This window comes from Diorhabda carinulata, chromosome X (genome assembly GCF_026250575.1).
Source record: "Diorhabda carinulata isolate Delta chromosome X, icDioCari1.1, whole genome shotgun sequence".
Classification (NCBI taxonomy): domain Eukaryota; kingdom Metazoa; phylum Arthropoda; class Insecta; order Coleoptera; family Chrysomelidae; genus Diorhabda; species Diorhabda carinulata.
The window spans coordinates 29,152,029-29,174,568 of NC_079472.1; the positions used below are offsets into that span (position 1 = coordinate 29,152,029).

The window sequence follows — 22,540 nt, forward strand, 5'->3', positions numbered from 1 at the left end:
CTAACTTACAGTTTCTTCTTCGTGCCCTTAGTTTTAGCAGAGCTTCCCAGTACAATTAATGACATCAAAAATAAATACTCATCTCGAACTGATGGATTTACATTAAAAATGTTTTCGAGTCTGCCCGAGTGCACATTAAATATCGTCACCATTTTAATTAAAGTTTAATTTCAAAATGGCACTTTTCCCAATTGCCTTAAGACGTCTATAATTATACCTCTGCATAAAAGAGGGGATAAAGCATCGAATTATCGCCCAATTGCACACCTTCACACGTTATTTAGGATCACAAAGCCAATAGAATATGGAGTGCTCCAAGGCTCAGTACTAGGCCCTATTTTGTTTCTTCTGTTTATAACGACATCGCCTAGCTATACATCAGTGGTAAAATATGTTTATTTGCAGACGACACTAGTTTCTCTTGGAGCAAACCTGATCTCACGGCACGTCATAGGACCATATTTAGTGACCTAATCACCCTTAAATCATGGTGCGATTTTAATCTTCTCTGTCTCAACGTTTCTAGAACCAAAGTTTATCATATAAAAATAAATTACAGCATTTTTAATTACACAACCCACCATTGACGTCGTTGAATCTGTAAAATTCTTAGGGCTTGTTGTGGACAATTCCTTGAATTAGGAGTTACATATTGCCGCCTTATCTAAAAAATTAAGTTCCTCCTGTTTTGCGCTGAGATCAGTTTCCAAAAAATTGAGCTTATGCACCTCCTTAACAAACTATTATGCCCTTATTGAGTCGCATCTCCGATATGCCATTCCCTTTTGAGGTATGGGTAGTGCGACTCAATTTGAGAGAGTTGTTAGATATGCACAATCACTTGCCAATTGAAATCAAATCGACATCATCTTTTAGGATCAGGTTACTTTTGAGTACATTTTACCGATGTTTAAAATTAAAATGGAACGATTCTAGTCAATTTCAGTGAAATAACAGTTCATTGAGGATAAAATAAAATTAATATGATTTTTTATAATTTCACTTTGTTAGTATTATAGAATATTGGAGCTCATATACGTTGATCTCACGATTAATTCATGCAACCATGGAACGAAACCAATAACTTCATCAGTGAAGACATGTCTCTCTAGAGCCATCACTCTTTGGCGAAAAGAGGAAAGAAATTAGTGGCAGTTACTAGAAAATCCTAGGAAAACAGTCGCGTTTAAAAAGCAGTACTAGTTTCTTTGTGAATTAGTCGTTGCTATTCGGTCATAGTCGTCGACGACCAGTGACCGGGAGGAAGCGTGACTTTAGGTACACAACAATCTACGCTTACCGTGCCGCCAGCTAGTCTGGTCTATTTCGATTTTGTGGATAACCCTATACTCCATGTAGTTATCTATGTTACTGTGTTTTATATTCATAAGTGTTTTTATTATATTTTTTTTTTCGTCTGAGGTAAACATTGTTCCTAGCTAACTTTTTCTATATCCCTGATAAATTTCGCAAACAAAATTACAAACACACAAACTATTATCGTTGTTGTAAACCTAATCACAATACCCTGGTATACAAATATTTACTTTTATGTCCTCCAAATGTTAAACGTACAATACGGTTTATAAATTAGTGATATAAATGTAATTGTTTCAGTAATTATTTGATATTATTTTCGGTAAGTTACCAATCTGCATCATTTAAGTAAAATGTAGTCATTAATAGATTTGTATTTAATTATCACTATTTGTGTTATGTGGATGAAATAGTTATATAGCATTTATATTTTTCATGAGGTAAATTTTGTTGTGAATATCTGTTTTTGAATCATAGTTGTCGTATTTTCTCTGTCTTAATAAGTTTAATTGAGTCGAACAAAAAAAAAAAATAAAAAAAATTGCTAGTAATATTAAATGGAAATTAAAAGAGAGAGAGAAATGCTTTATTGTCAAAATATGTTACAATTTGTAAACAAAAGCTTGTAAAAACTAAAAAAGAAACATAACAATAACTAAATAAAGATAAAAATAAAATAATTCCAATATACAGAAGAAAACCACAATGAATAGCAAAATTATATGTAATAGTAACAGGTAATAATTAGTATATAAGTCTACAGCAAACTTAAGCCAGTATGCAGCATATCCGGAATTACATATTATTAGAATAGAAGCCGTTTACAGAGTAGAAGGCACTTCCCGGTAAATGTGCCCTCAAATTATTGCGGAATGCGGAAAACGATGATATCAATACGATTTCAATTGGCAAGTGATTGTACATTTTTTGCAGTGTAAAATATTAAGCCCTTAACTAATTCTGAACGTGGAGTAGATAGGTAGAGGTTCGCGTTTCTAAGTGTACACGCTTAAAAAAGCATACCTATCTATCATGCTCAAAAAAGTAATGCCATCCAAAATGATACATTTATATAAAGCATACTTTTGCAAGTCTTGCTCAAAGTAAATAGTCCAAACAGTTATGTAATTTCACAGCGAGTTCGTAGTCAATATTCTTATGCAAATAATAAAAAAACCAAGAGACCCTCTCCCAGAATAAAGCAATAATTTTAATTGGAGTGCAAAATTTCCAAATTTCCACCAAAGAAAAAAGGAAGGAATAGTTTGATCTCAATTAATGATTATGAAACTAGAAGATAAAATCTTGCTTTCAGTTATTTTTACTAATAATAAATACAATCTTATATACATTATTTTAGGTTCCTCTTACTAAGAAAATATTTTGGGCATTTTCACCTTATTTCGGTCTTTATCATCTGATCAAATGTAAATCAATTTGCTTTAATTGAACAATCTTTTTATCCTTTATTTCATTTTACTTATATATTGTTTAAGTCTTTATCATATTTTGATAAAGACTTAAAGAAAAGTCGAAACTTTAAATTTTATTTTCCAAAAATTAAGAAAATTAATTTTAAAACAGAAGTGACCTAAAATCAAGAACATTTAGATGCCTTAATATATCAAAAGTTTTAAGAAACAAGAAGTTTTTAAAGAAGGTGATCTCATCTCTAGACAGATAGTAAACTAAAAAATATTTGGGACAAATTCATCTCAAGAATTGAAAGGCAGAATTCAACATCAATTTAATGACCACGTAGCTGACTCCCAACCGTTTAGAAGATTAATGGATTATTTAGAAAAAAAGAGTCTTGTTTCGTGAACACCTACCCTAATTGAATTCTATTTTATGTTATTATTCTTTTTTTTTAATTTTCACTTTGTATTTTTTTGTTCAATTAATACATTTATCATTACTTCAAAATTTTCAAATCGGAATATTCCGAAAACGAAACGTGTAACTAGCGCCCTCTATGAAAGTTAGACATAAAAACAAATTCATTGGAAGTATTAGCTTCCAAAACATATTTGTACAAAATTTCATTACCATAATACCAGTAGTTGCGACAAAATCGTGAAATATGTGTAAAATTTTTTATTGAGCAAACCCCAAATATTTTTCAGTTTTCTATCTATTCTTGAGACATGTTTACCTTTTACCTTTTTAATGAAAGAAAGGATTGTATCAAAAATTATTCTTATATAATTGTTATTTAAATATTACATATTAAGTATTCGATACGATATATATATATACGAATTATCGAAAATAATAGATAATTTTTTTTTCTGTTCAAGTGTTGAACAATAAATAACTAGTCACAAGTATTTTCTTAGTTGAATCTCCTAGTTAGGTCCATGTCCATAGATTAGAACGATTCAGTTGAATAATTCACGCTCACGCACGTTACTATGGGCACTATTGCTGATTTTATAGCTTTCACTATAACGGCTGATTTTGGTTTTCACAGATGAAATTTGAAGGTACCAAGGACCATGATATCTTGTTGTGGAACCGTTTTAATGTTCAAATTACTCACAGTACTCCATAGCTGTCTTCCGGAAACCCATATTGATATAGCTTTGTAAATCAGCAGCTTATATTCCAGAATCAGTTGGGATTGTCTTATTTTCATTTCTGTTTCCTTATCATTTATTTTAAATTAATATTGAACGTACCACTATTGTAATAATATTGCTGTCTGTCGATTTTTTCAACAATGTTAAGATGATGCTCGTTGATGGAGTAACTCAGTTGAAGAATTACTTATAATTCGATAACTTCTTGTAAGTTGACTCCAGATTTTGTTGAATTGGTTACAGCAGAAAAGCAAATATTTTTACCTTTCTGATATCAATCCCAATTCTCTATACACCTAGTCGTGTCTATTTACTGAGATGATGAATACCTATTGAGCAATTCTTTTACCAAATTCTTGTCTCCTTCAAATCCTGCTTTTTAATCGATTCGTTTTGATAATCGGTTTCTCCGCCTTGTGCAATTTTGGGTGTTGTATTCAGAACGACATGTGAGTTCACAATAAATGTCGATAAATTCTACTAGGCATAAGGTTACTTCGTTTTCACGCCACTCGTGCTTGACGGAAGATATTTGTAACTTATTCGGTGAGATTCCATCATAGATTTCCATACTTAATCTTTCTCATCACTTTGATTTTCTTTTCCCTACATGCCTTTGTAGCTCTCTTCTTTTGGCGGCACGTGCGTTTCTAACATCCACAAAAACTGTCTTTAAATAGGTCTATTTTCTGATTAAAATTTAAGAAATACTTTTTCTGCAGAAGCTTCGCGGAAAGATTCCAAATCTTTTTAACAGCTTCTTCCTTCTAATAGTTCTCGCTTCATATTTGAAAGCCTGGTTTTTAAGAATAACTGTCAAGTGTCTGTTCAAGCTCTTCTCAAGAAATTCTTATCCTCCATTTTCATAGAAGGCCAAAAACAGCTTCGATTTCAGCGTGTTTAGAGGCGATAAAGATCCAATTATTTGGTTCGAAGCTATTCCGAAGCGATTTATTGCAATTTTGAGGCTTTTTGAAAAACTTATAAGGATGATTACTGTCGCAACAGACATTATTGGACCCATCGAAAAACCGAAATGATTAAACCAAGTCACCAATCCTAAACGCTCATCTATACAACGTAACTATTATCATTTCTTAATGTCTATTGTCTAATTTTATAATGAAATTTATATTCAACAGTACCGCAATTTTGGTTTATTTGATACAAACAAGTAATCTTGTAATCCTGCTAGTTTCTTGTCATGGTTCAGTCGAAAAAGTCAGTTTTTTATTGGTTACTTATTTTGTTAACTAAAACAACATTGCGGCTGTACATCTACCGCACGAGTTTTGAAATTTTTATTTTAAAATCAACAACTCCGGGAAACGTCTGTTCCTAATGTCAACTTTTTATTAATTAATCTGACAGGGTAGATACCATGTAACGTCAAATAAAATTACTAACAAATGTTTCAAAATCCGCATTCACATATTTTAAAAGAACATGGAAAGTATAGTCAAGTCAAAAGAAATGAAATTTGAAACATTCTTCTTATTGCTAATACTCTATTCAACGTAACCAGATGCCACAGCAGCCAGTTTCATCCTGCTTGTTGTTGGATTTGATTTATTATGATGCAATGATGGTAGCAGATGTCACATGTATTTTCTCAGGATCGTCAAATTCAAGGGTCATGATCCACATGTATGAATATCAACCACTTTATTGGTGCACTTCCGTTTATCATAGTGTAAGAAAACTCGGTTTGTACTTTATATTTTGGGGGCGGAATTATGAATCTGTTTTACCAAAGGCAAATAACTAATCCCATCACTGTCGACAACAGTCATAAGTCGATCATAAAAGGTCAGATAATAATTGTAATAAAGTAATACGCTACTTTTTTCCTTGATGTCAGGTAAAGTTAATCGCACATTCTTATCTTCTATAAGAGCCAAATATACCACTTTCAAAAATAAAAATATTATGTTCTCGACTTCAATAGAAAACTTTGTCTCCCTGAATACATATGCCTTCTTGGCCTACATTCATTTTTGCTAATTATCTTCATGAATTCACTTTCACAAATGATTTTATATCGATCTCTTTGTTCACCCTCAAAAATTTCGAATGAATAGTTTTTAAAGTTGACGCCTTGTACTGACTCTAGAATTAAATTAGAATAACTCGTTCATCGGTATCTATCATCATTTGCAATTCATTTGATTGATGCATTATTTTATAAAAGATTTATTCAAATATCAGGCTATTAATCAATATTATCGCTAAATTTTAAGCGAAATACATTCAGCAACAGTTGTAATCACAAAAATTGATTTGAAGTCAAAGTTGCCACCATTGTTCATTGTTTTACGTCTTCTGGGGTTTGTCTCATCAATATATAATTAGTTTCAATTAATTAATTACACTAGTCAACACTAGTCATGCCACACGAACTTAAATGGTTAATATTATTTTTGCCACGTAGACTCATTCTTAAACAGCAAATTCGAATAAATAGTCAATAAATTAATTGTTTTCGTATTAGTATACGTTTAGTTATTTATAAGTGATTGCTGTGATTGTGTGAATATGCCAGAAACTGTCTTTTTTTATTATATTTGTGGGAAATTAACTTTCAGCAAACAAAGAAAGCTGTGATGTAGAGTTATCGTCAGTATTTTGGTTTCCCTGTGGCTTATTGAAACAAATATTGGGCTACTCATATTTGTGTTAAGAATTTGAGTGATTGGAAGAAAGGGCTCTTTGTCGGTTGCTGTACACATCATTTGGACCGAACCAAAATATCACTTTTCGCTATTTTTGTCTTACCGATATAAGAGATATTAATTCTAAAAAATATCTCACATTGAGTTACTCAAATTTAGAGTCAACTAAGAGTACAGTAACAATTAACCCATACCAGTTACATCCATTTGTAGCGAATTACTAGCCAATGATGACCACGAATCTAAGTTTAAAGAAAATATATCAAACAAGGCACATTTGGTAAGACAAGAAGTCGTAAACGACTTGGTTGCGACTTGAATTTGTCAACAAAGCAATTAGAAATCTTAGGATCTCGTTTAATAGAATAGAGTTAAAACTAAAATATCGTGACGAACTCTCCAGGTCATACTATTCTTAAAATGGACACTCGTATTGAAATGGATACTTTATATTGTAATGATGTACATGGGATGATGAAGAGTTTGAAAATCAATTTAATTCATTTCATTGGCGTTCATTTATTGACTTTACTGCATAATGGAAACGTATTTCGTTCTATACTTCTGATTGATGCTTCTAATATGGAAAAACCTAGGAAAACATGAAGTTATTTCTGGAAAAAATCAAATATAATGAATATTCTTTGAAAATTTCTGTTTATTTGGGAGTTGCCGCCCTATTACCCAAACTTACCAAATTCACAGATGGACAAGTGCTTCCAGAGCATCCCAAAGATGTTGGCCGATAATTGTAGGATGTTAAAAAGCTCATCCAAGAGCTAAATTTGCCAGAAAATTGTGAATTTATAATAAAACTTTTTTGCTTTTTTGTTTCGGGTGTTCAATATTTAAATTACAGTAATCAATAAAATTATTTACTCATAATTTTTTAGCCACTCATTTTTACTAACAAATATCTCAAAGTTAAAACTTTAAGGGAAATTTTGTACCCGAGTGTCCAAACTATGCAGTTTTGTTTATCGCTTTCCTATTCCTTTCTTATTCTTATTATCAAATTCAGGTCCTCTACGATTGCCCAATTGTTATTGCATATTCTTTTTTTTTTCAATTTTTGTTGTCAGTATATAGAGACCACAATTTTTGATATTTTCATTATACTTGTTTTTATTATTTTTTCTGATGTTTCTCGATCATCCATAGTTTAGTTCCTGCAATATATTGCTTAAAAAGTAAGCATATGAAAAGCGGATATAATTCCATTTTATATTCATAGCACATGGTTTGAATATCTTTTGAACTTTAAAATTTTGTCGATTGGTAATTGATCAGTAAAAATTTATCTGATATTTTCCTAATATATATGCAAAGTTTCTAATCGTCTTCAACCTATTTGTGCTAACAGTATAAAATGTGTCGAGGAGTGCTATACCTTTATCGTTGTCACATACTGTCCTGTCACCTTTTTTAATAAATTAATGATTTTGACCAATCTTCCGGCAACTGCTCTTTTCCGTATATTTCTTATAATTTTCAAAATTAGGTAATTAATCTAAAAATATTTTATTAAATCTCTCAAAAATTTCCTATACTTACGCTTTTTTTCATTTTGTTCCAGATGCCGTTGAATATGAAGATTATATTCACATTAGTAGCAACTCTTTTCGGCTGTCAGAACGGTTGGACTGCAATATTAACCGAACTTTGCTCAAGTCAAGTTTACTGTCAAGGAAGTTTATTGGATAAGATTCAGAGTGCAAGAATTTTCAGTGACTCAAAAACTTTTGTAGATTTAGTTCAAAAGAATCCTGAAAATATTACTCTCAAAAATTTTGAAGAGTTATTAGCAAATACAAATAATGATCCGAATAAAGATGAAATAACTCAATTCGTAAAGGACAATTTTATTCCAGAAGGTGAGCTAGTTCCCTGGATACCCTCTGATTTCGAAGAGAATCCTAGGTTTTTAAATTATATCACAAATCCTGAAGTTAAAGATTTCGCTAAGAAATTGTATAACATTTGGCCTAAACTAGCGAAGAAAATGAATAATTTAAAAAATCCAAGACAACATTCTCTGATTCCTATACCAAATGGTTTTATTATACCGGGCGGACGATTTAAAGAAATTTATTACTGGGATTCTTATTGGATTGTCAAAGGATTGCTTATCACGGGAATGCAAACAACAGCAAAGGGAATGCTGGAAAACTTACTTTTCTTAGTGAGAAGGTAAGATACGACCATAAACAAATCTTTCATACAAAACTAACTTTAATTACCATGCATTAAATATAATAATAAAAAATAAAATTTTTAAAATATATAATTATTATATTATATATTTTTTAAAAATTTAACCAAAAACGATAGGGAATATAAATATTTTAAAGGTTTTATAAATAATGAATACAAAAAAAAGGAAAAATCATAACATAAATTTTTTAAGCATTGAAAATATATGAAAATTTATACAACATATTTGTAATTCTTGAATTTTCCAAAAATTTCTGTCGGAAAATCAAGATATGATAGGAAATGGAAATATTTCATGATGAGTCAAACATATTACTTCAATTTTGAAATTTTTCAAAAGTTTTTTCTCATAGCCCCATGAACATCAATTACGGCTACCATTTAAAAATATTTCCAGCAATACAGGATATACCAAAAGTAGTTGTACAAATCATATATTTTATCACATTTTCGAATTCTACATGGAAAATATGGCAGAAAATTCTAAATTTGGAATTTATAATGAAGGTTTTTCACTTTTTTGTTTCGGGTGGTCATTATTTGTTTAAATATTTAAATTACAGTAATCAATAAAATTCTTAGCTCATAATTTTTTAGTCACTCATTTTTACTAACAAATATCTCAAAATTAAAACTATAAGTGACATTTTGTACCCGAGTGGCACAAACTTTGCAGTTTTGTTTATTGCTTGTATTTTCTTTCTTGTTCTTTTTATCAGATTTAGGTCCTCTACAATTGCCTAATTGTTATTGAATATTCTTCTTGTTTTCAATTTTTGTTGTCAGCATTTCACTGTTTTTCATTATTTCCTCATATATAGAGACCACAATTTTTGATATTTTCATTATACTTGTTTTTATTACCTTTTCTGATGTTTCTCGATCACCCATAGTTTAGTACCTGAAATATATTACTTAAAGTAAGTATATGAAAAGTGGATATAACTTTAAAATTAATTAAAACTAAATTAATTAAAATAGAAATATTTCTAATGTTTCATGACCTATTACTCCAATGGTGACATTTTTCAAAAGTTTTTTCTCATAGCCCCATGATCAACAGTTATGATTACCATCTAAAAATATTTACAAAAAAATACAGGATGTCCCAAAAGTAGTTGTACATATATTTTATAAGCTGAACGCACTATTTGATCACATTTTCGAATGCTACATGGAAAATTAGGTCAACTTTGAGTAAGGTTTCATGTACCTAGGTTTTGACGTGTAGAAGAACGTCATAAAATTTTTTAGTTATATGATATTTCTAAATTTTCAACTTAATTAAATAGAATATTAAAAATATAATTGTTGGAGTAAATCTTGATAAAACTGGTTTTCAAAATGAATTAAATCATAGATGCAGACGATTACAAAATTGAGAAAAGTATTTTTTAAACATATTCCTAGGTACAGAAAGACACCCAATTAGTGACAGATAAAGAAACATATACCAAAATCGAAACAATATTTTATTGAAAATCGACATAGCCCAGGAAAAATTTTTAGCACGAAAAATAATGTATCTGTTATATGAGAAAGATTATTGCAAGTGGATTTTTTGCCTTAAAGCATCAATAAATTGATCCAAGTATTGAACGTCACTGTAAACCACAGTTGCGTTTTTTTTGCGTTTTATAGGATAGCGGTTACCGATAAACTTCGGTTTAAACGTTACCGGCAGTTTAAAGTTCAGCTTAACATGAATCTAACTTTTTCAATTAATTTAACAATTTCTTGTTAGAAATACGGACCGAAATTTATAAGAGATCAAGATAAAAACAGCTAACAAATAGAAGAAAGATGGGAATGTCTTTAATATGTATATATTTTATTTTGTAAAACTAAGTTGATTTCGTGCAATAAAACTTCCAATAGGCTAAAAATAAAAGACAAGTTCATTAAAACAATTAATTTTATTACCAAAATATTGGTACACTTACGGTTACTTTTCGACATAATCACCGAAGAGATTGAGACATTTCTCATAACTGTGGACAAGCTTTTCAATACCGTCTTTAAAGAAAGTTGCCGCCAATGTATCCTAACCGTTCAGTAACAATAGAGTACAAAACAGACCTTGAAACTTCTGGAAATTCCGTAGACAAAGCAGTAATGGTGAATCTGCAGTTTTCTTTAACCATTCTGTCAACTCGTCGAACCAGGTCATCTGAAACGACAGATTTGCGTCCTTGGCCCCCTTCATTATGCACATCATTACGGCCATCTTTAAACTTTCGACACCATTCACGCACAACACCATCACTCATGAAGTTTTCCCCATACACACGACTCATTTTCCGATGGATTTCTGCAGCACTATGGCCTTCAGCCTGTAGAAAACGAATCACACTTCTCAATTCACATTTGGCGGGAGCATCAATAATGGCAGACATGTTTACGTGGCTGTAGCACAATGCCGACTGAAGCCTGAATGTCAACAATGATGGAGCGTGTAGTGTGAGAGCTTTGCATAGCACATGCCCGCTTTCTTCTGCCCGCGTAGCGTCTGCACGGAGCGATCGGAGGTTAAAAAAAACGGCCCTACATTTTCAATTATCTCTATTTGTAATGGGGATCAATTTATATTCAAAAACGGCGAGGACTGTACATTTTTGTCACATAACTCAATTGTTCTCAAGCTGTTCAATTTGTGCCAAAGTTCATTTAAAGCAAATAGAAGCAATTTAATGTTTATATACAGAGGGACAGAAAAGTATTGTCTCTTTATTGAATTAAATCAAATGAATAGATTTTTAACAAGTTTTTCTTTTTGATCAAATGGAATCAACATTTTGTCATCTAACGTGCATATTTTCAATGATAGACCGATAAAAATTAATTGGTTTCTGAGTAAAATATCTCGAGATATCATTGTGAACATCTTACAATTTTTGTTGCAAATAAGAAAATGTCAGAATAAATGAAAATCCGAGGGTGCGATATCGAACGAGTATAGTGGGTGAAGGAGTTACTCCCACCATAATTCATTAATTTGCTACAAGTTTCGTTCTTACGCAGTGCGATTTTCCATGGTCTTGTTATAGAAAAGCACTTTTTCTATTGACAATTAATGGATACTGTTCCCATTGTTCATAATAATACAATACAGATCTGCATCAACGGTTTGTACAAGTTTTAGAACTTCAAAATGACCAAGGTCGCGTATACTCCACCAAACACAAAAGCTCTTTTCTAGGATGTGCCTCTGCTTCTTGTGCCTTGGATTATCATGTAGGACTCATTTTTTTGTGATCATGTAATAAAAAACGGTTCTGTATGGTGCCGTTGAAGCAGTACGATGCATCGGACAGATTATGGGAGACACAGACATCTGTTCTGCTGATTTTTCCAATGCTGCAAAAGTTTTTGGATGTTCGACCTTATCTGCCCTTACCACGTTGTAGTCTAATGGTATTGGTCTTCCTGATCGATAGGAATCAGAGAGATATGAACTTAGACAACTATCTTTAGCATTAGCAAACGTCTAATTCACTTGGATAAATATTTTTGGACACAGCTGTTGCTTTACTACATTATGAAGCTCAAAAAACATACAATGCTGTATATGCTCTTCTGGTATTTGGCTTTCTATTTGAATCGAAATTGTAAACATACCTAATACTCCATACCTATAAAAAATGCATGTCATAAAGTACATGAAAGATTAGTGCATAACTTCACGGCCTAAAGGTGACACATTATGGAACTTTCGTCTACCGGATCAGATCGGTTCTGTTTGAAAATGCAAGCCGCGTGAACTTCATGGAAATACGAGGAAATAAAAAAATAAGGTACACACAAGATTATTTTCTCTAAACGTTATTTGAATCGTAAGTATCAGCGGCAAACCATTGGCAGACGTTTTTTCTGCACTCAAGTCTTCGGCAGACATGAAAAAGGTGATCGCAAATCTCTCCTGAAAAATTAGATAAGGTACACGTGAGATCCTTTATTCTATTTCTTTCTTATGTCATCAACAGCAGGGGGAAAATTATGGCAGACGTTTTCTATGTAGCCGAGTCCTCGGCAGACGTGAAAATGGATCGTCGGAAAACTCACCTTGAAAATTCCATAAGTAAAAATGCCACAGGCAAAATTCTTTTTCTCATCCCATCTGTAGGTCATAACTAGCAGATAAAAAGCAATGATATATGTTTTCCTGGTCCCAAAGTCCCTGGTTGTAGAAAAAGAAAACTGCTTTCCTCGCTCAGTTAGTGTACTGTACTTGGGTACTTGGTTAGTTCTTACAGTTTTCATAAATATGCTCATTACGTGCATTTTTGCAAGATGCCCCAAATTAAAAAAAATTATCGCAATGCGATAAATAAGCAAGTAGAAAATACTTCTTTTTCCGGTGTCCAGCATTTGAAGCACCTTGGCTCATTACTACCCATCTCAGGTAGAGGCTGCACAGTTAGACATTTGCGCGCGATTCATTTGTAATTCACAAACTAAACATCTGCCCATTATTGTTGAGTGAGATGCCGCAACACCCAAAAATGATTTTAATGATTATATGTATAGTAAAAATATTATGCGATTAAGAAAAAAGTTTATATTTTGTCACAATTTTTTCAGTTTATGAGTAAGAGAATAAACAATTTACGTAAATCCTTTACGTAAATACGAATAATATATTTTCTACTCGTCTATTCATCGTATTGCAATAATTTTTTTTTAATTTGGGATATCTTGCCAAAATGCGCATAATGATCATATTAGTGTAAATATCAAACAGTAAGAACTAACCAAAAACACTAACTGGGAGAGAAAAGCAATTTTCTTTTCCGACAACCAGGTACTTGGGGATCCGTCAAACGTCTGTCACTGCTGTTTCTCTTCTAGTTATTATTAGCTTCTGATGAGATGCAAAACAAAATCTCGAGACATGTGTGAGGTGAGTTTTCCGACGAACCATTTTCATGTCTGCCGAGGACTCGGCTACAGAGAAACGTCTGCCATAAATTTCCCGCTGCTGTTGATGACCTAAGAAAGAAATAGAAAAAGTATCTCACGTGTACCTTATTTAATTTTTCAGGAGAGTTTTCCGATCAACTTTGTTCACGTCTGCCGAAGACTTGAGTGCAGAAAAAACGTCTGCCAATGGTTTGCCGCTGATACTTACGACTCAAATAACGTTTGGAGAAAATAATCATGTGTGTACCTTATTTCTTTTTTTCCTCGAATTTCCACAAAGTTTACGCAGCTGGCATTTTCAAACGAAACCGATCTGATCCGGCAGATAATGTGTCACTTTTAGGCCGCAAAGTTATGCACTAACCTTTCATGTACTTTATGACATGCATTTTTTATAGGTAGCTCTTGGACTATAATATTTAATTATGTAGAAGTGATCAAGTTTCCTAATAGTCATAGACACGACTTCAATGTACACAATTCCGGTCTCGTTAATACTTTATTACATATTAAACGTTTGGTTTCTTCAATTAACTATTTTTTCTCTTACTAGATATGGATTCGTTCCAAATGGAAGCCGTGTATATTACTTAAACCGATCGCAACCGCCTCTTCTGTCATTACTGGTAGGAGTTTACTTAGACGCTACAAATGATACAGCATTTTTGAAGACACACGTTGATACACTTGAACAAGAATTGAATTGGTGGTTAGAAAATAGATTTGTTTATGTACAAAAGGGCAAAACGAAACACGAATTCGTTCAATATGCTGTTAAATATCAAACTCCGAGACCAGAATCTTATGCAGAGGACATTAATACTTGTAGTTCTTTCACAGATAAAGTGAGTTCAATTATAATATTATCGTTTCAATTAAACTTAACAAATACAAAATTTGAAGCTTTCAGAATATTCTCAATTGTTTTTTAATATTAAGAGCTTTCTTTAATTTCTGTTTTAGCCAGATTTTTCTTCCTACCGTACAGTTCTTTTATAGTCAATTCGAATCCTGGATGATTTGCTTTTAATATGTTGATTAAAAAAATAAAAATCATCTTATTATACAAAGATAAAGCAGTAATTGATTTAGTATCTAAACAGTGGCATAGCTAGACGAGCCCTCGCACACGATCTTGCACTTGAGAGGCCTGTTAATTTTAGATGGTATATATTGGTATTGGTATAATACAAAAAATACAGTTTTCCCTAAATCTGAAATAAATAATACAAAATATAACTCCTCGTGTCAATCTGCATAACGACATGGTACCTTTCACTTATTAAAACTTGACGCGTGTGATTTGAGTGACTGAATCGTTTATAAAAAAGGTTTTCTATGAACTGGGGATTTCCCGATCTTGTTCCATTCCAAAGAAAAGTTTTCAATTTAAAAATTGTTAAAAACTACTGAAGAAACAATATAAGATTAACTATCTGGTTCAGAAATACTCTCAATCGAAGCTGATTCAACAACAAAAATTCATTACAAATTCTTACTAGAAGACTTATATAAAACCTATTTTCAAATCTATACGCTTTTCAGCTTTCCAATATTCTCTCAACGCACATTTATATTTTTTCACTATTATGAGTAGGTGTCAAAGTTTGTTTGGTGTTATGGTTATAGAACAGGGACCTCTCTGTTGCGTTTTTCCCCACGTCTAGATTAGTTCCCCTTACGCCACTATTCCTAAATGATTTTGATATGTGCACTAATACTAGCAAAAATTAATGGGGATTTGTATAGCGGAAGTGTTTACTGTCAGAGAATTGAAAGGTACATGTAACTATAGGCAAAACTAGAAGTTGGGCACAGAGAAGTCGCAATAACTGTGCTTCTATTTATTCCATGAAGAAACTTATCCAGTGCTTCTATATTATTTTATGTGCATAGCTTTTGAATCTTAAGATGCTAACTGTAGTTTTTAAAACATAGCAAAACGTATTAGTTTATAAATTTTTTCTGATTGATTTTAGGCACAGTGCTATAGAGATCTAAGAAGTGCTGCTGAGTCCGGTTGGGACTTTTCAACAAGATGGTTTAAAGACCAAGATGGAAATAGAACGACTCAACTAACTAATATAGCTACAACCAAAATAGTACCAGTAGATTTAAATTCATTTATGTGTGCAGCTTTTGGACAACTTTCAAGGTTTTATAAAATTTTAAATAATGAAACAAAGAATTTGGAATATAACCAAAAGGAAATGACGTGGAGAAATTCTATTCAAGAAGTTTTCTACAACTTTTCCGACGGTATTTGGTATGATTGGGATTTAGAAACTAGCAAACATAGAAAAGGATTTTATCCCAGTAATTTTGCTCCCCTTTGGGCAAAATCCTATAACATTTCACAGCGCGACTCCTACGGTTCTAAAGCAGTTGAATATCTCATTTCTCTAAAAGCAGATACTTATCCTGGTGGAGTTCCAACTTCCTTAATAGAGAGTAGTCAACAATGGGATTTGCCGAATGTTTGGCCTCCGTTACAGGAAATGGTTGTTTTGGGTTTAGATTATACCGACAATAAAGAAGCTAAATTGGTCGCCCATTCAATAGCTAACAAAATATTGAAAACTTTTATGGTAGGGATGAATAAAACGGGCGAAATGTTCGAAAAGTATGATGCAGTTACTCTTGGGCGATATGGTGGTGGTGGCGAATATACAGTTCAATCTGGATTTGGATGGAGTAATGGTGTAGCGTTCTCTATGATACAACGATTATTTATGAAACAGTAACTCTAAAGATAATCGGTAATTTTGTATCCTATTTTAAAATAAGATTAAGTCATCTTAGTTTTAATATGACGTATTTGGAAGGTTGATAAAACAGTATACACAATATATTTATTTGTTAATAAGATATTATTTAAAAAATAACATGATGTTTTATTAAGAACTCTATTTTCTCATAAATCCATATAAGAAGTAAAAAAGATATCCAGCTCTTACGAGTTATGTCACGTTAACCAATTTTATGGTATTTTTCAGTACCTACATAACGTTATTAAACTTTAGTTATTCTACTTCTATACAAGATGTGATCAAAAATATGGCGAAGGAGTTTTTATGACAATTAGTAATACTTCATCAAATTCAACTTGTATGTCTCATGTATTTTGGTACAAAGTTGAATCAGTTACTGCTACTATGTATGAATTATTTTTATAGTGTCATATTCACTGCAACCCAAATGATCTCTGGGGTCATCCATAAATTACATCACACGAATTTCATGATTTTTTTGCTCTTCTCCCCCGTCCTTGTCACAGCTGTGACGTCAAAACTTTTGCAAATTACATTTAGAAATTATTGAAGGAAAACAGCGGTTCCGAAATCAGTTTTATTTCTATTTAAATTATTTTTAATAGAATTAACATCAAATAATGAACAAAAAACGATTTTTCATCTTCTTATGTTAGGACTAGGTCCTGTATTTTCATCAAGGGTTCGCCAGGAGTAGTTGGGATGCTGAGGACCAGCTTTTATACCACCTTATAGGTGGCCGTCCAGGAGGTCGAGAAAAAACGATTCATTATATTAATTAAGAAATTAACAAATTAAAACAAGATATTAACTTAATAATATTGAATCCACTCCTTTAAATTATTTACAACTGCCATAGCAGCTACTTGGTTTTCGTTTGGGTTGTTAATGTCAGAAACATTAGTTGTGTCAATATCTTTTTGATCCAACCTTACAGCATCATCGTCATCATCCACACAAAGACTTTTCTGGCACCTTTAGCAGCAATTCGTTAATGACGAAACTTAGGTAAAACTTCTTGTTGCCTCTTATAGAATGATTAGAGGCTTTGTATGATGCAAAATATAGTTTACGGTAAAGATCACCTAAATTACTGTTTTGTTCTTTTCTAACTTGTTTCGTAAGGTAAAAATCACAAAATAGCAGAACTAAGAACGACGTTCTTTCATCCGCGAAAGTCAGTGGTCAAATGAAATCACTGCAATGCCCTTGGAGGCATTTATCAATGCGCCATAGGCAGTCGGCGCGCGTAACACTAGTATCTGGAGCGAGTGGTTGACAAAACAATTGATATCTTATTTTCACACAGATATAGTTGTATATTTTTTTGAGGTTTTCGTAAAGTGATAGTTTAAATTCATATTTTACTTATCACACATTCTCACACTTCTTTTTGTCGCTATGGCTCCAATGTTTACAGCTGATTTATTAATTCCTCTTTCAGTAGGTTCAGCATGTGGGATGGCTCTAGTTGCCAAAAATTTTCATACTCTATTTTATACAACCTAACCTAACTTAACCTTCTCAACTTCTGTAGCTTAAAGAAAATGTTTTAGGGTCTACGAAGTGTTTATCCGCTCCCACTTTAACAAGCCTGTCTACTAATAAACTTCCCTCCACTCCAGTGTACCCCGAAAGAGTCGCTTTATTCTTTTTGATAACTCATTGAACTTGTCCAGACATTCTCAAACCTTGTGAGAGTGAAGTTTACAGCTGCTCTGTTAACACTATTCGCGCTAATCTCTATCAAAATTTAACTGGACGCATTTCTTGATTGCATATGTTTTTGTCTGGGACCGCGCACTACTATTCCAGTTCCATCTGTTGTTTTAGAATCAACCACGTGAATATACATTCTGCTACTATACTCTGTTTAGTGACATCATGTTTGTAGTGACTGTCGTGAAAACTGGCTCTCAAACATATTAACATTAATTTTGCTTTAAGTTGGAAAGGTTCTGAAGGAGTTAAGGTTAAGAGAACAATCTCTATATAAAAAAGTGTACGTTGAAAGGGAGTAAATTAAGGTGGCACTTTAATATATTATTTTAAATATTTAATATATTGAAAATATTTTCAAAACAAGCCTAGAAATTATTAGAGTTGATAGTAAATTGAATTCTTATTTGAATGTCATAAGTAAATTAACAATAATAAAGCCAATACATATACAACAATATAATAAGTTTATAAAAAACGTGTTAATATCAAATCACTATCTATTTTAAAGGTCGTAATAACCAGCTTAATTTTAACTACGTAAGTATTTGAGATCTTAAATACTGTATATTCCTCAACTACATGAGTAAAATATTGAATTTTTCAACCCAGCACTCTTTACTCTGTTTATAACTGATAAATTCATATTATTTCTACTTGCTAGACTAGCGTTATTTTTTTGAGTCTTCGAACAATAATTTGCTGTTGTCAGATTTTTCAAATTTCCCTCCAATCAAGACGATTCTCCTTCCCTTTACACTCCATATAAAAAAGCTCACGAAAAATTGAAATCTGTCTATTATAATTATGCAAACACTTTGAGGAAGAAAATAGTTGAGGAAAAGAAACGGTCGGGTATTATTTAAACAACACTGGATTACAACAATAACAAAATTGACCAAGTCACAATAGTTGTTCAAACTGTTGGCTGCTTACTTCAATACACTTATTACACCGTTTTGTCATTGAAAAACGTGTTTTGGAGAATAAATCTGGATGGGATTTAATGATTTCTGCCGCAGTTTGAATTCTAGCTATTTGATCTTGTTCAAATTCGATGATTGTTTCGTATACTAAGAACTTCATATAGCTCCATATAAAAAATCGATAGGATTTAAGTCAGGTGATCTTGGAGGTCAATAATTGGGTCCACCCCAACCAAACCATTTTTCTGTAAAACTTCTGTTTAAGTAATTTTTTGCCGCCGCAGCAAAATGACGAGATGCCCCATCGTGTTAAATCCACATATTGAAGTAAGCAGACAACAGTTTGAGCAACTATTGTGACTTGGTCAATTTTGTTATTGTTTTAATACAGTGATGTTTAAATTTAATTTGTGCTATTATTATTTTCATTTCCCTTGCCAATTTTGTTATTATTGTAATACATTTTTGTTTGAAATTGAGATTATGAATAATTTTGATTTATTTTGAACTACTTACGCTTAAATATTATTCGAAATTAAATGAATAATCAATTAATATGTAAATTACTTACGTGCTTGCAGACTTTTGTTTACAGGAAAATTTCTACAACATTACAACACCGTTCATTTTAGCTCCATAAAAGGTTATTAGTTTTTCAACTAAAAATAATCAGGCAATTTAAAACAAAATTATAAAAAGAATTTGCTACAGTAGCGTAAAAAATACGGGGATAAAAGTGAGAACTAACCCTGACGACGCGTCACTCGTTAAATTTTCCAAAGTTAGTTTATGTCAAAATATTCCTTTATTAAGGAGCATATGGGTAACCAAATTTAACTGATCATATGACAGTCATTTGGAAATTTCGATGTACTTTTTTCAATGTTTATGTTTTCATTTTACTCTGTTTTGAATGAAATAATACTCGTACATCGCAACTTTGGTGTTTCTCACTTTCTTATCTGTTGTTTATCGTCCAATAAGTAACGTTTCCCATAAATAATATCAGAAGAGAGTACTGAATACTTTATTTGTGAGATAATTAATCGGGCGAGGAAATTACAAAAATTTGCTATATACTGAAGAAATTGAGAAACAACAATATAGATATTTATGTGAAAGTGAGAATGGATAATACGAACCAACTAGTTTCGTGCGATGTAATGGATAGAGCACTTTGGATTCAAATTTTATTTGGGAATGGAAAATATACTTAGAAAAACAAAGCAGGAAACTAATACATACGTCCGTTATAATATTCACGTTTTTTTTTTTCATTCATAAAGAATGTAATTTCTGAATCGCTCAAAAAGCGTGAAAAAAAAAATACCATAGCGGTTCATTTTTTCACGCTTTTGCGTTGAAAAAGTGCCGTAACGTGTCATCTTTTAGCGCAATTATAAAGTTCTTCTTTCAAAATAGTGGTCTGTGAACGGTTTCTTTCTCATGTGAATTCGTTTCTCCGATAAATTGTCACACTTTTATTCATTGATATTCCTTCAAGAAAATCCTTTTTGTGTCTAATTAAAAGGAGTGAAGTTTTATTGTTAGTGATGGAGAGTAATAGTAAAGAAAGTTTAAACTGCACACCAGAAGATGTTGTTGAATCGGCAACTGCAGTGACTATGAATCTTCTCCCTGAGAAATCCAGGGAACAGTATTTACAGGAATATAATTCTTTTATGGAGTGGCATACTAAAAAAGGCATAAACAGCTTCACAGAAAGAGTGTTTCTAGCTTACTTTGAAACTAAATCCAAAATGTGGAAGTCTTCAACACGTAGACATCCGCAAATTCTCGAAACTCATTGCATATTTGTAAAATAAATCAGTCGGCTATAGACCTAAAAATTCGAAAACATTTGCCCGTGAAGAAATTAATAAGTTTCTGTTGCAAGCTCCAGACGATTGTTATCTCATGCATAAGGTATGACAGCAAAAAATTTTAATGTAAGCTTAGATATTATTTGTAACGTCTTCCAGGTTGCTTGCAGGAGGGAGGAATTATATAAAATGAAGTGTAACGATATTAATAATACCGGAAATGTTTTAATTATCACAGTACCTGATACAAAAACTCATGTTCAACGTCGATTTACTGTTATTGGTGAAATATGTAACAATAGATTAAACTCGGTAAACATTCATAAAAAATATAATATATTTCGTTTTGCAGTATAGAAATGCAAAATGCAAAACCCAAGTTGTAGGTATCAATACCTTTTCAAAAATTCCCTCGTTTATCACAATATATTTGCATTTACCTAATCCAAAAAACTACACTGGGCATACATTTCGACGCTCTTCGGCGTCTCTATTAGTGGATTCCGGTGGTGATACAATTCAACTCAAGAAGCACGGTGGGTGGAAATCCAACATAGTTACGGAGGGTTAGGTAGACGACTTTCGTAGTGAAAATTTTAACAGGACCAACTAGTTCGACTTCCAGCAGCAACAATCCAATAAGTACTAATACAACTATAGTCGATGTTATTTCTTTGAACTTGTTAAATGTTGCCAATTGATATTGATAAACGTTTGTCGAATTTTTTTTAGTCTATGGACGTAGAAAAAAATTTGTATGAAACTCGTAAATAAAGTAACTTTTTTAACTCGTAGGAATTGGTCAAACCGTCCTACTCGTGAAAAAAATTATTACTTTACTCACTTGTTGCATAAATAACTATTATTATGTTTGAAAAAACAAAAAATATACAAAAAAGGTATTAAAGTAGATGTTACGCTTGATTCACAGTCACTTCTGGCCGCTAGCTTTCCAAAAAAAGCATTAAAGAAGACAGCGGCTTTTTCTCTTCTTTCCACAATTTAACGTAAAAAGCTGAAAATGTGCTTTTCTGTCATACAAAAGAGGTAAATGAACAAGCGTCTTCAAAAAAGACGCAAAAAAGTCTTATTCTATGACAAAAATAAGAAAATATAAGTCAGTGGTAAGAAGTGAATATGATCAGGCATTAGATTTATTCGCGGCTTACATTTAAACTAGAACTCGAATTTGTTGTTAACGAAATCAGAATTGCAATATTACTAACTCGATTACTAACAGTTGTAGGATTTTATTTACCGTGAAATATTTGAGGATCATAAGAAAAATGTTAATATTGATAAACAATATAGTTCTGTGGTCAAACCTGAAAAATGTGTTTCATATACAAAAAAGAAGAAGAGAGCGGGAAGCAGAGTTGATAGACTGAAGGTGGTGTCGAAAGCATGGTCGATAGAGTGAATTAAGTTTTTAGTTATTATTATAAAGAATTATTGTAGTCATTTTGTTCCAATAAATAATTTTATTTAACACACTCTATACAACGCACATTTAAACCTAACAAAAAATATACCCTAAATTCACGTTTGCGGGCTTTTACTAAATGCCGCTGTTTTTGCATTCCGTTTCAGGCATAT

At 32.0% G+C, this 22,540-nt stretch overlaps 1 protein-coding gene across 3 annotated transcripts; it reads left to right on the forward strand.

Moving 5' to 3' along the window:
* Nucleotides 1-1,250: 1,250 nt before the first annotated feature.
* LOC130901820 (trehalase-like) lies at nt 1,251-16,497 on the forward strand. 3 transcript variants are annotated; one of them, XM_057813433.1, is made up of 4 exons: nt 1,251-1,422; nt 8,148-8,761; nt 14,259-14,550; nt 15,685-16,497. In XM_057813433.1, exons 1-4 carry the CDS (start codon nt 1,366-1,368, stop codon nt 16,447-16,449), a joined length of 1,728 nt encoding a protein of 575 aa, XP_057669416.1. In that variant the 5' UTR covers nt 1,251-1,365; the 3' UTR covers nt 16,450-16,497. The 3 variants fall into 3 exon arrangements, with proteins under 3 accessions (XP_057669416.1, XP_057669417.1, XP_057669415.1); XM_057813434.1 differs by lacking the exon at nt 1,251-1,422 and adding an exon at nt 1,463-1,639; XM_057813432.1 differs by lacking the exon at nt 1,251-1,422 and adding an exon at nt 5,276-5,592.
* Nucleotides 16,498-22,540: the final 6,043 nt, after the last annotated feature.

Coding starts and splice junctions, on each gene's coding strand:
- LOC130901820 (XM_057813432.1), top strand. CDS start 5,425: ATGCCACAGCAGCCAGTTTCATCCTGCTTGTTGTTGGATTTGATTTAT. Junction 5,593..8,147: donor GCACTTCCGTTTATCATAGT/GTAAGAAAACTC, acceptor ATTTTGTTCCAG/ATGCCGTTGAATATGAAGAT. Junction 14,551..15,684: donor GTAGTTCTTTCACAGATAAA/GTGAGTTCAATT, acceptor GATTGATTTTAG/GCACAGTGCTATAGAGATCT.